Below are 13,073 nucleotides of genomic sequence, written 5' to 3' on the forward strand. Positions count from 1 at the left end.
CCTTTTAATAACCCTTTTCTAAAAGAACCCTGAATATTGCCTTTGTAAATCAGAAAGCTGGCTGATCTTGCTTTTTACAGAGCTGAACTTTTATAATTGGTTTCTGTTAAGAATGTCACAGGCTATTAAAGAGCACTGTGCATCAAAGATTACTTGCTGTTGAGGCCATCATAATTTCTCCCTCTAATTCAGCTAAAAAGATTCCAACCTTGTTGCGAGTTATACATGGGGAACCTAGGAAGTTTCCCTAGTGGGAAAAGGTTTATTAATGGATGAGCATTGTAAATCACTACTAATTTTCAAAAGGTACCAACAGAGGACAAATCTCAGACTTGAAATGAAGGACTCTATTGGATTCCAGAATGCATAGAGCTCAGCAGAGACTTGTGTCGCCCAGTGCATTTCTTCTGGAGTCTTTCTAAACCCTCATTCTTCTGCATGTGCCACCTCTGTACATCTAGCATTGCCATGACTCCAGCTGTCCTTCCACTTCAGGCTGTTTAATTGAAGTCATTAAATCAACCCCAGAGCAATTGTTACAGTAACCCTTAAGACAGACCTGAGGCTTCAAGTACCCTTAATCTTGCCCATCTCTCCACTTGGTCTAGCAACTCTCCTCCTAAAGCATGTTTAAACAAAGATGTTGATCTGGTTTCAACTTTAACAGTGGAATAACTTATCAACAGCAAAATCCAGAGACCTTATACAGTTGAAAATGGAAGCACTTGGCTTGTGCAAGTACAGCTCAAGCAGATGCCAGTGAAGAGGGCATAACACGATGTCCAAAACAAGCTGTTGGCTATCTGAGCTTGGGAACTCTTCCAAGGGTTTGAACAAGATGAAGGGCACTCATGCCAAAGGCTTGGCCTGGCCTCCTGATGTGCTGTTCTCTGTCTCTGGATTTCTCCTGAGCTAGTTTTGATGGGACACACTCCTTAACTTGATGGTTGAGTAATGGTAACTATCTTGCTGTATGCCAGAGTTGGTAGCTACTGTCTGGCAAGTAAAAACATTCCCACACCTTTCAGAAGCATAACTGCTGTTGAACTATAGGCAGAAGGAGCATTATTAAGGACAGGAGTACATGACCGTCAGCCAAAGATCTGAGCTTTCTCCCTCCCCCTTTTTTATAATATACTTCCTACGTAAGCTGGGCAAGTGATTTTATTTTTGTTCCTTTACATTTCCAGAATGAGGACAATAAAGTTGCACTGCCTTACAAAGGTGCCATGCACATCACTTCTTTAAAGGTTACAAGGTGCTGTGGAAAAAGAAATGTTAGCTATTGTAATTTGTCTGCTATCATTGCGACTGTGAGCAAGCTTTCCCTTTTTTTATCTGAAGGGATCCCGACCTCTACTGGATTATCTTCACTGCGCCAGGGTGCAGATAAGACACCAAATGGCTTTCATGGATGTATTCATGATGTCCGCATCAATAACGAGCTACAGGATTTCAAGGATTTACCACAGCAGTCAATAGGAGTCCTTCCTGGCTGCAAATCCTGTAACATCTGCAAGCACGGCATTTGCCGATCCCTGGAAAAAACAAGTGTGGTTTGTGAATGTCACCCAGGCTGGACAGGCCCCCTGTGTGACCAGGAAATTGGAGACCCATGTCTTAACCACAAGTAAGCTTGAATGAATGCTGATGGGAGGGCAGAAGCTTTACAGCTATTGCATATTCTCGTTTCATCTTGTAAAAACATATGTGACCATTTTTGGAGGTGCTGGGTTCCCACATATATTATTAATAGTTGTGAGTCGGCATCCATGGCAATGTTCAATTTTCATGTCTTGTTTTGTTGCCGGTTACTCTCCAAATGACCTTGTTCTCCTAGAGGAGCTAAGTCGTTAATACTGCAGGCTTTACTTTCAGCTATAACTTTACACATTAAAGTATGAAAACTTGTGTTCTGGCTGTGCATTACAATGGCTGTGCATTACCTCTGAGGCAGTGAGTGCATGCACATATCCAGAGCAGAGCTAGCCACAGGAGAGAGGTTCACACTGTAGTGACATGCTCACAGCAGCTCTGGACAGGGTATTCGAGTTAACTCCCTGAAGACCATTATGCAGCCTATTGTGAACAGTTTTGAATTTCCTAAAGAGCTGAATGAAATATTACATTCTGAAGCACCCCTTTAAAGTGCAAGTTTAAAGAGTAGCATGGTGTTGCATGCAAAGGCAGTATGACTGTAAAGCACTCACAGTTCAAAGGCTCATAATAACCACATCTCCATCAGAAACAGCAGATGAATAGCTTACTTATGGCTAGTACACAAGGAAACAGCCCAAGGCAGACCAGAAGTCTGCGTGGTTCAGTGCTGTTTCATAAGCAGATGGAAGTACTCTGGTTTTAGAAGCCACTTTGGTTGCACTATCTTTGGAAGCGGCTTTTTAGAAGCACATGCTTTTGACAGGTAAATTGACACAGTAAATAATCACTCTGGTCAGTGAGGGCACAAATCTAACTTGCAGAGGAACTGTTTTAAACTTGCTTTTGGGTCTAATTCTGCAAACTACTGAACCCTGGAAGGTGTTGAGAAGCATCTGACAGATTATAGACTGAAGGTGGGAAGGCCAAAGTAAAGAAACTCTCAGAGACCCAAACGAGGCTGTTGTGATTGGAGAGAGAAAAATGAGGGAGTTCAGATGTTTACACGATGAGAGATTGTTTCTCACGTGATCCACAGAGCATTACACAAGAATGAATGTAGCCCTTGCTAAGGAAAGTAGCTGTGTGTATTTTTAATACTCTCTTACTATCCCACTTTTCATTAAGTCACTTTCAGAGTTGTGTCCTTAAAGACAAGCCCTTTGTGTCCAGGCCAGTACAGGACCTGCTGACAGATCTCTGCTCCAGCATTCACAGATTAACCTCAGTGAGGAAATGCAACCCTAAAGAACAGGTAGTTGATACCCAAGCACGCCTTCGGTTAGTGGGGCAGAAAATACTGCTTCATAGACTGTGACCCCCTTTATTACAGTATTTTGCAAGTTTTGACTTGACTGATATTGCTTTACTATTTGTGCTTTCTATTTGCATAGATAAAAAATGAGATGTATAAGGGTTCGATGTAAGCAGGAGACAGTTTTAAAGGACCAAGAAATAAAGAAAATAAAGCTACTGTTAAGACCTGATAGAGTAAAGGCCAAATGCATTGTCTGAACATTATCCACTATTCACTGAAAACTCACAGTTTCTTCAGTGTGTTTGACACTGATGTGCTCTTCCTTGGATATTGTCCTGGCTTTAAATAGGCAGAAACAGCAAAATGCAAACTAACGTATTCCTGGGAAGAGGAACTTTCACATCTAAATACTTCTCTTTCTCCAGGTGTCTGCATGGTAAGTGCATGGTGGCCAATGTTGCTTACACCTGTAAGTGCATGGAAGGCTACACAGGCATGTACTGTGACAAGAAGAACAATTCCTCAAGCCCCTGCAGGATTTTGAAATGCAACCATGGGCAGTGTAAGATTTCTGAGCATGGGGAACCCTACTGCGAATGCGATCCCAACTATAGTGGAGACCACTGTGACAGAGGTATGCTTGGCCACAAGGACCAGGATGCTGGTCTGCTGTGCTTCTGTTTCACATCTTTCTTTTCACCTCTCTTCCATGTAATTCATATTTGGGAGTAAATGGCAAATAATAAGAAAGATAAAGGTAAGTCAGCCTCTACAGAGCAGCATAGGGAGGAGAAATGAACCACTTTTCAGCCAGCTAGCTACAATCTAAAAGTATGGAAAGGGGACATATGTAGTAAAGGGTTTTATTCTCTGTCTCCTGAATCCTCAAGGTTTTCTGCTCCCAAGATTCTGGAAGGATGTTTAAAGGGGACATTGTTGTGAGGTTCTCCCTGAGCAAACAGTGGTCAGTCAGTCAGCAATGCTGGCAGAGGCGATGTTACACCACATACCGAGGGCGTTCGTGGAGAACAGGACTAGGGACTAGAAGGCAATGAAGATTCCCAGCTCAATCCCTCTGATGCAGCTGGGCAGGTTTCCTGGGGCATCCCACAGCTCATGCTGGGGTGTGCCTCTTCTGCCCTGAGCTGAAAACACTCACTGGAAACTCCGTGAGTTCTAACTTCATCCTTTCTGCCTTCATTCCTTCCTGTACAGAAGGAAGGAGCTGGATGGTATTATTGTTGTCCCTTTTCTGCGAATGAACCACAGACTTTCCAAATTATACAGATCATATGCAGTCTCACTACAGTTTATCTGCCTGTGTTAAAGTGACGGCACACCAGCCTAGACATTTTCAGGTGCCCTAGATGGCTGATGTCATGCAGGGCAGGCTGACCTTTCATCCTGCGAAGCAGATGTAGTAAAATTAATATGCATTTTGCAGGAGTGTTGCAGGATTCAACACTCAGCATTCATTAAAGCACTTCCAGAACTGCTGATCAAAGCCATCGGGCCTGCATGGCTTCTCCCTTGTGCCGGATATTGCATATTTGTGTAACACAAGCTCTGTTTTGATGGCAGGTACAAAGCAGTAAAAGATTACGATTCTGCTCACGGCATCTGGTTGCCCTCAATATCATTACACGCACAGGGCTGTCTGCTGATGCGCGGGGAATATCCAGCAGAATGGTTACCACATTGTTTCCTTGACTTCTCTGTTGTCTTACCAGAGAATCTCTGCCAAGGGGAGATCATTCGAGAAGTGGTCCGTAAGCAGCAGGGCTACACGACGTGCGTCACTGCCTCCAAAGTGCCCCGCATGGAATGTCGTGGCAGCTGCAGCAGCGGGCAGTGCTGCGTTCCGCTCCGAAGCAAAAGGAGGAAATACTTCTTCCAGTGCGTGGATGGCTCCACCTTCACAGAGGAACTGGAGAGACACGTGGAATGCGGCTGCTCAAAATGCTCATAAGCCATTCTCCAGTCTCTCGCCACTTTAATCGACTCAGAAGTGCTATCAAAATGGGACCTGTTTACTTTCAGAGTGAAGAAGAAAAGAATTATTAAGTATATTGTAAAATAAACAAAAAATAGAACTTATTTTTATTATGGAAAGTGACTATTTTCATCTTTTATTATATAAAGTATCACACCACTTTGGGTATATGTATCATATAGTGAGTTATTTTTACCATGAAAAACTTTTTTAACAGTTGTAAGAAAAAAAATTAAAAAGTTAAAATTTAAAAAAATTATATAAAGAAAACATAGCCTAACAGGAGAGATGGGGGGAGGGGGGGGGGCTTTATATGTATGCACAACGGGCAAATGTAAAGGTGTTCCAAGGACCTGCCGCGGAATTGATACGGGCTGAAGAAATCTCCGAGGCTGTGGGCTGGGTCTGGTACCAAAGCGGATCCCCGTGCTGACAGCCACCTGCCTGCCCAGGCACCCTGAGCAGCCTCCCCTCGGTCCCCTGCTCTGCCTAACACTGCCGATGCTGCTTTGGTCCTGTACAGTGGCTCTGCTTGATATTCTTGAACTGGTTCCCTATAGCACGTAGGCACTGCCGTAGCTTAAGGCTAACTACGTTATCTGACTATTGTAATGCTATAATACATTTTTGCTGTGTATGTTGTATTTATCTGTGTTCACAATATATTCTTCAGCAACTGTATCTATAGAGCACGGGCAGCTTTATCCAAAAGAAGGGGACAAAGGGAAAGAAAGTGGGGAAATATATGTTGCTTTGGGAAATTTGGAGGCAAAACGTGAAATGAGTGCTAAGTAATGCCTAATAAATGACATAATAGTTTTGTGTTAATTCCTCAGCTATGTTATTTCCCAGGTTTGTGCCTTCTTGCTCCCAGCCTTGAGCCCTTTTTTTTGTATATGAAATGTAAGGAATGCACTGCTACTAAATTTGTCATGCCTTGACACTGTAACTTGCAAAGGTCATAAAGAGCATGAAGATAGTGCAGGTGCCAGAACGTACCTGCAGCATAATGCCTTTGACTCTCGCTGTCACTTCAGCCATGGATGTAAGCTGGTCTGAAGCTGCCTGTTCATCAGCACCGGCACCAAGCAGCTGGCTGCCTTTCACAGCCTTTTGAATGAGCAGAAGTTGCACTATGTCCTTTGTGAAGGTATTCAGCCAATATTTGTTGATCTTAGCAGCGCTCTCTTCTCTGCACAGGGAGAGACATTTATAGCTACATCACATTCCATTCTCACGTTTGGTGCAGACTGACCAATCCAGCCAAAGCTTTTCCATCTGCACTATTTTATATATCCTGCACTTGTTTCTCCCAAAGGGCTCCCATTAACTTTAGCTGTGTTCAAAGCAAATGCTGAGTAGGAAGCAAAGTCAATGCAGGGATAAATTCTCACTGTGAATGTGGAACAAAAATTGACTCTTTGGGAGGAAGTTTGATTTTTGGAGGGTTTTTGGCAGGGCTACCTTTCAGGGTCAGTAAGTACGTGCAAAGAGTGCCACAGATACCTTGAAGTTTCTCTTTCTATCAGTTTCAAACATCTCTATCTGTAACTGTTCCATTATCAGTGTAATTTCCTTCTTTCCCTGGCATAACAAAGTATTACGGTGCTTTCTGCAATTTCTCTAAGAGAATTAAAGTCAGAGGTGACTTCTAGCAGCCAGAAGCCCCTTTGGGGAACACTCAGTGGTCTCACTAAAGAGATTTCAGCTCATGGGCATCAGCAGCTGATCAGTGGGAAAGCTGAATGAAGCAAATGGGGCTTTTGTTTGAATGAGTCTTTGAAAAGATCCACAGAATGGAATCCTGCCATGAAAAGTACAAATGTTTATTTCTTGCTAAAGAAAAGTGATCCTGTAGCCATCACCCAACCAAGAAGCTGCAACGTTTAGCGCTCTTCTGCTACTTAAATCTTCCCTTAACTGCAGCAGTTCATGTGAATTTCTCTGTTACTACTGGAGCAGCTTGAGTAGAAGGGGCATAATCAATAAAACTGCGTTCTCTCAAAATAAGTGTCAGTATGAGGGGCCTGCAATCATTGAAATACAGAACAGTCTCTAGTTAATGTGCCAAAATCTGATTGAAACAGTGCAGTTCAAGAGGCGTGGTAAAACTAACCCTGCCTGCAAATACCCTGGACTCCTTTTTATTTTGAGTATTGAATCTCAAAGCAGCTGGAGTTCGTGGTGTACAGCAGAAATCAGCCAAACCTACACTCTGCATGTTTAAAAGTCCATGCAGTTAACTGCAGGCACTCGCACCGAGATGCGCCTGCACACCACTACCATTCACGTTTCATTCTTGCTTTACACATGTTAATTTCTGAAGAAGCAGCTGCTGCTGTGCCGTGCAGATGCATGCAGCTGGGCAGGGGCTTACAAGGCTGCTGTGTGCCCCACTGCACCACTTGTAGCCACTAAGCGGCCCAGGCCTGCAGAAACGCTGCCCCTCTTGGACACTAACCACGCATGTGTTCGCTTTGTCCCTTGAGCAGCAATGCATGTGAGAGAGAAGGTAACGTGTACTTGTGGCCTCACACCTGCTTGGGGGTGCTTTAAAGGAATGACCCCGACTGGCAAGGCAAAAGCCATCCATACCTTGTTACAGATCACTCTGGGATCTGTTCAACCAGGGCTTTGCAGCAAAGGGACCAGCAGCAGCTCAGCTGGCCCTCTTCCCAGCCCTTTCCTATCATGGCATTTTGATGCTAAGTGCTGGGATAAAGAAATACCTATTTTGTAACCAAATGATGCAATTTTTGTATGATGCTTTTAGGCAGCACTTGCCATTGGGTAGTGATGCTTTATGTCAATGATTCTATGACTTGCTACAGAATTATTTTATGTTAAGAAGAAAACAAAAAGCATTCAGATGTGCCAAAAAATGTGAGGTTAACTGAAGTGTAATGAGCTCTGAAAGCTCCTCTGTAACCTGCCTAATGTTACAATGGATTTCAACTACTGTGGGTACAGTGCGGTAGTTTTTACCTCTATAAAGTTTTAATATAAAGCGAAGAAAGATGCTAACCCTTCAAAACTGGCAATGCAGATTGGTGTGAACTGATGTATTTTATTAATAGATTCTCGTTGTGATGTAAGTTTAAATAAACTGTTGGGTTTTGGAAGATTGTAACATACCTTACGTTGTGGTGCAGATTATTTCTCTGTACATTGGAGGTGCTGAGGGCGCATTTGGAGCCCGTGAGTTTAGCAGCAGTGAGGCAGCTCAGAGGCAGTGAGGGGGATGGCAGGCTCCTCTGGGTAGCTGTGGTCTGAACGTGGCTGCAGTTAGCTCAGACCCTGTGGCAGTGTCCTAGGGTGTTCTTAGTAGTCTTACACGCACAGATGAATTTAAGCCACGTCGTTTTGAGCCTAGGCGTTCTCTTCAGTGAAAAGCTTGTTGTTAACTGTTTTTAAAAGGCCTGCAGCGAAGGCACACTGGTTAACTAAGAATAGAATAAATGAAGAAGCATTGGGAACCAAAGGCCAAAGGAGGTCTGACTAAAGAAACAGAAGCCGCTCAGCCAACAGCAGATGACAAGATCTTGTGATACACCGCAATTTGCTGCTGCATCTCTGTGGCTGATGGTGAGTAGTGACCCAGATGCAACAGCCCGCTTCTGTTCACTACATTCCCACCTCAGCAGACAGTAAAATGAATCTCCCACCCAGTCCCCAGCCTTCTATTGCCTGAACCCCACTTAGCACTTACACATTGCTAATTATTCTCATACTACAGCACTTGGGGCTGCCTTTGTCTATACATTAAAAAAATGGTAAAAGTATTCAGCCGAAAAAAACCCACACCAAATTAATGAGCATCGTTAAGGCTGAACTGTGAAGGTTCACTATATAATTATAGCAGATGATAGTATCTTCACCCGTAGAAAATCTACCTGAGCCTACTAAGAAAAGGTAGCAGGCACTATTCAGAAATGCCCAGGCACTGCCTGGTTTGTACAACAGTTAGCTGGGATGACTCATGGCTTTGTGGTGCGCAGGTATTTTGCCAAGCATCCACACAACTGTTGCCTAAGGCTCTTTGTTTATGCTTCTGCTTGTACTACTACCTGTAGGTATTGCTTTTTATCCATTGTTTTATGGCAAATAATGCAGAGAAACAGTCCTACTTTCTTTATCTTTGGTTGTTTTTTTTTTTCTAGTTGGCAGGGACTAGTCAGATTGTGTTCCTGCTTGTAGGGTGTTCTGTGTTGTTTTCTCTGGGTCCTGTGACTTCTAGTTTCTGTGATATTTAAAGTTAGCTCCCAATTACTTGATAAGCTTCTGAGGCTTCTACAAAGACAGCTTCATAGTTTAGTGGGCTAGACAGCTGGAATTGGCTCAGTCTTGCTAAGCCTGGGGTGTTCCTGAGTAATCTCTTTGTCTTAAGGCCGATGAGATGTCAGACCACATCACTGACTTGCAAGTCCAATCTAGGCCAGAATGCTTTTCCAGGACGTGCCTTACAGTTTTTGAGTACAGCAGAAGTGAACTTGAAACAAGGTGTCCCATACCAGTGCTTGGGACCCACCACTGAAGCAGGAAGGGTGCGCAGACCTGTTACTGCCAGCCTCTGGTACAGGCCTTCAGATTTTATGGTGCACATCTGTCTCTTTGCACTTGGCTAGCCACAACCCAGCTCTTATCCACCCATACACTCACGCTCACCATGTCTCTGACCCATGCCAAATGTTGTGACAAATGCATTAATTCTCTTCAAAATGAGTCTTGAAGCCCAGGCTGAGCATGAACGGCAATTTTCTTTAAAACTGTTTTTACTGCAGGGCTGGTTACCTGGCTCCTTGCAGTGCACAGCTCACTTCCCAGTGCAGGATCCCTCGCTGCAGGTGAGGGCAGTGAGGGCAGTCTGAGCCATCTGGCAGCCACCACCAAACCACAGCCAGAGTTGTGCTGAATACAGTAACAATTTAGGAAAGTCTCAGAGGCCCAAACTTTAGGAAGTGTTATATTTGCAAACGGTCTTACCAAAAGACTGCTTTGGTCATTGTTTTTGTTGTCGTTGTTGATTGGTTCTTTGCTTTGGGTATGTTTTTTCTGGCTGTTCTTATTTTTAAAAAACGCTGACAGCACAGAATAGAGTTCTCTTTTGTGAATGCTTCCTTTGAAAAAAAAAGGTTCTTCTCTTTCATTAAAAAGGTTCTTCTCTTTCATTAGACTTCTTAATACTTTTATACATGATACACAAATTTTCTGGAGAGTTTTAAATAATAAACTTTCTGGAGATAACACCTTCTCAGGTGTTTTTGATCCTGTGCCATGAACTTGCTGCTGTGGTTCACATGGCTCTTGCAAAGAAAGAAGCATCTGCAGCTCCCAGTGACTGCACCGGGTTTGGGGTCACTATGATCAGGAGGCTGCAGTTCCACTCCAGCAGTCTGAAGGAACAAGCAGTGCCAGGATGACTCTGCCAAGCCTTGGAACAGAGTGTCCCCCCACACCCACATGGCACCATCGCTCCTGCAGCAGGATGGATGTTTCTCTTGTGCTAGCCGTCTCAGGCCTCAGGACAGTGTCACGGCAGCATCACAAGGCTGCTGTTGATGGTACCACCACTTATTTACATGCTAGCACCTTATGGAACAACAACTGATTCCGTTATTTCTACCCTAACTAACTCTTCTGTTTTTTGCTCATGCACTTTGCAGTATAACTGTTGCAAGTCTGTGCCATTTATTACCCAGCAGTGCTGTACTCCCAGTTAGCAGGAGCACACATGCTACCTGTTGTCTGTGCATGAAAACCCAGCTTCAGCCCTCAGAGAGCCCTACAGGCAGCAAGAAATTCCTCAGGAAAGTAGCTAAGCTGTAAAAGCAGTATATACTACTATGAGGAAGTTTGAACTTACACCATTACATACAGGGGGATCCCACAATTTCACAGGCAGAAGGAACTAAGTTACTGTAAGATTTGCATAGCTTTGCATCTTGTTCCTACACGAGCTCTTCACCTTTTCCTTTCTCTGGGCTTTTCTGCTTTCAGAGTGAAGTGATCCTCAAGGCAGTCTGTAGATGAAACTGCCTTCTCCTTCTGTCTCTGACTCTTGCCCCCATGGCACAAGGGCCGCTCCTTTTCCATAGGAATAATCCTTTACAAATGCTACATCTTACGTGGGGAGGAAGAGTACAGGTCCTACCTCAGAGACAGGTGGGAGGGAAGAAAGAGGGTTACATGAGTCCCACGATGGCTTTTGTGCTCAGGGACTAGCTCAAACCCAGAGAATGGGATGATACCTTTTCAGTGTTCTACACAGGCTTTGAGCTAATGTTCTGCCAGCAGCACTGAACCACGCAGCTCCACCTCAGCCTCTTGTTGTGTTTCACCTGCAGAGGACAGGGGAGTCGGGGCCCTGCACGCTGTCCCAGGCTGCTGGGATCCCATCCCTGCTCCTCCACCTGGCACCTTCAGCCCTCACCACCGCCTTGTCTCCAGTGCCGAGACCTGCAGCCTGCCGGTCCTGGCCCGGCTCGGGCAAAAGGAATACCACAGAGCAGGTAACACATGAAATCTGCACTCAGGAAAGCTGAAATCTAGTGGAGTGACAAGTGATTGAAATCATGGTCTGCCACTGGGAAGGACCCTTAATGACAGGCAAACAGCTTAGCTCTGCCTCAGACACTGCATGCAGAGCCAGCTTACAGGAACCAAATACCACGCGATAATTTATGTTGGGACTCTGAAGCATTCTAGATAGTATCATGCTTTCACTTCCGGTGTGATAAGAGCACGCACTACAGGCAGTAACTACAAATGAGTTTGAGCTTTCTTAATTATACCCTAGCATATTTCTCCTCTCTTAAACTGCCATCATTTCTGCTGGGAAAAGCACTCATTGAATTGCTGGGGTGGTGAAATTTTCTTTTTTTTTTTTTTTACTTTTTTAAATATATGTATTTCACTGTGCTGAGGTAAATGCCAAAATATAGTCTAAGGTGCAAAGATCTACATAACACTTTGTCTAGTCCTAAGACACGCATGTGAGTAATGCTTGTTTCAAAACATGGAAGTCCTTGCCCTCAGGTGTCTCTTTCCTATGAAGTCCTCTCAATTGGTTTCATTCCACACAGACACTATAGTATTTTAGCATCACTGTTAACAACAATCACCTGAAGTTGGCTGTTATGAACACCTACATACTTATCCATACATGTGCAGTGTATTTCTTGGCCTTCTTGATGACAGTATAATCAAATCAGAGTGGTGCTAACGTACAAGTAACTCCAGTCTAAAAGTGCTCATAACCTACAGATCAGCTTGATTTGCAAATTAATAAATGCTGTGTTGAACTCCAAACTTCAGCTAGAACTGCCCTCTGAGATGGACAACAGACAGCTAAGAGCAGAGCGTGGCTTTTTTTGTGCATTCTGACACAGCTGTAACATTTGGCCAAAGTATCTCGTGCTTCTGGGAAGCAGTACGTACACCAGGCACTTCTCAGAGATGGAACATTATTACTGTTAAAGTCAGAAGGTGAACAGGAAACAGAGGCAAGGCTCTGCACAAACACGTCTCATGGCAGGACTGCTTTTCCCAGCCCTGCAGAGATGCCAGTGAGGCGCTGGGCCGGTCATTTCACACAGAACAACAGAAATGAAAGACCGTATCTTACACTCAGTGTATGCTTCTGAAAGGGCACAGCTGCACTTCCAGGTGGTGGCTAAATTCTTAACATAGAATGTAGACGCTTGTGTTCAAAGTTTCCATAGCAAGTTATATTGCAAAAGAAAACCACACCAGAATTTCCCCTCCTCAGAAAGAGCGGAGTTTCCAGAGTTACACAGAACTCAGAGGAAGGCGTGAGCTACACAGCTTTGTTTGTACACGGAGTTTCCTTGGGTGAACCAGAGTTCAGCACTAAGAAGGCTTCAGAGCAAGCCTTCCTGATTCAGACATTTGAGAAACACGATAAATGGGAGGTGGTATCGACAGGAGAATTTTACTTTATTTAAAAGGAAGAAAAAAAAGAATGTTTTCGTGACAGGTTCCAGAACGAGACCCAACAGAACACCAAGGGCCCCACACAGGTCCCAGCGGGCAGCGCGCTGCATGCCGGCACGAGGCCCCCCGAGCCGCAGCCCGCGCGGCGCCCGGCAGGCCGGAAGCACACACCGCCCTCTCTCGCAGCAGGCGCGGGCGGCGCCCCCCGATTGG

At 44.5% G+C, this 13,073-nt stretch overlaps 1 protein-coding gene across 3 annotated transcripts in view; it reads left to right on the forward strand.

Moving 5' to 3' along the window:
• The window catches only part of SLIT3 (slit guidance ligand 3), a 536,914-nt gene extending 528,873 nt beyond the window's left edge, over window positions 1–8,041 (forward strand). For all 3 annotated transcript variants that reach the window (XM_021410240.1, XM_021410241.1, XM_021410242.1), the window contains 3 exons: window positions 1,345–1,630; window positions 3,340–3,548; window positions 4,645–8,041. In XM_021410240.1, coding sequence (XP_021265915.1) covers window positions 1,345–1,630; window positions 3,340–3,548; window positions 4,645–4,883 — 734 coding nt within the window. In that variant the 3' untranslated portion in view covers window positions 4,884–8,041. The remainder of the gene's footprint in view (window positions 1–1,344; window positions 1,631–3,339; window positions 3,549–4,644) is intronic.

Source organism: Numida meleagris, chromosome 12 (assembly GCF_002078875.1).
Source record: "Numida meleagris isolate 19003 breed g44 Domestic line chromosome 12, NumMel1.0, whole genome shotgun sequence".
Lineage (NCBI taxonomy): Eukaryota > Metazoa > Chordata > Aves > Galliformes > Numididae > Numida > Numida meleagris.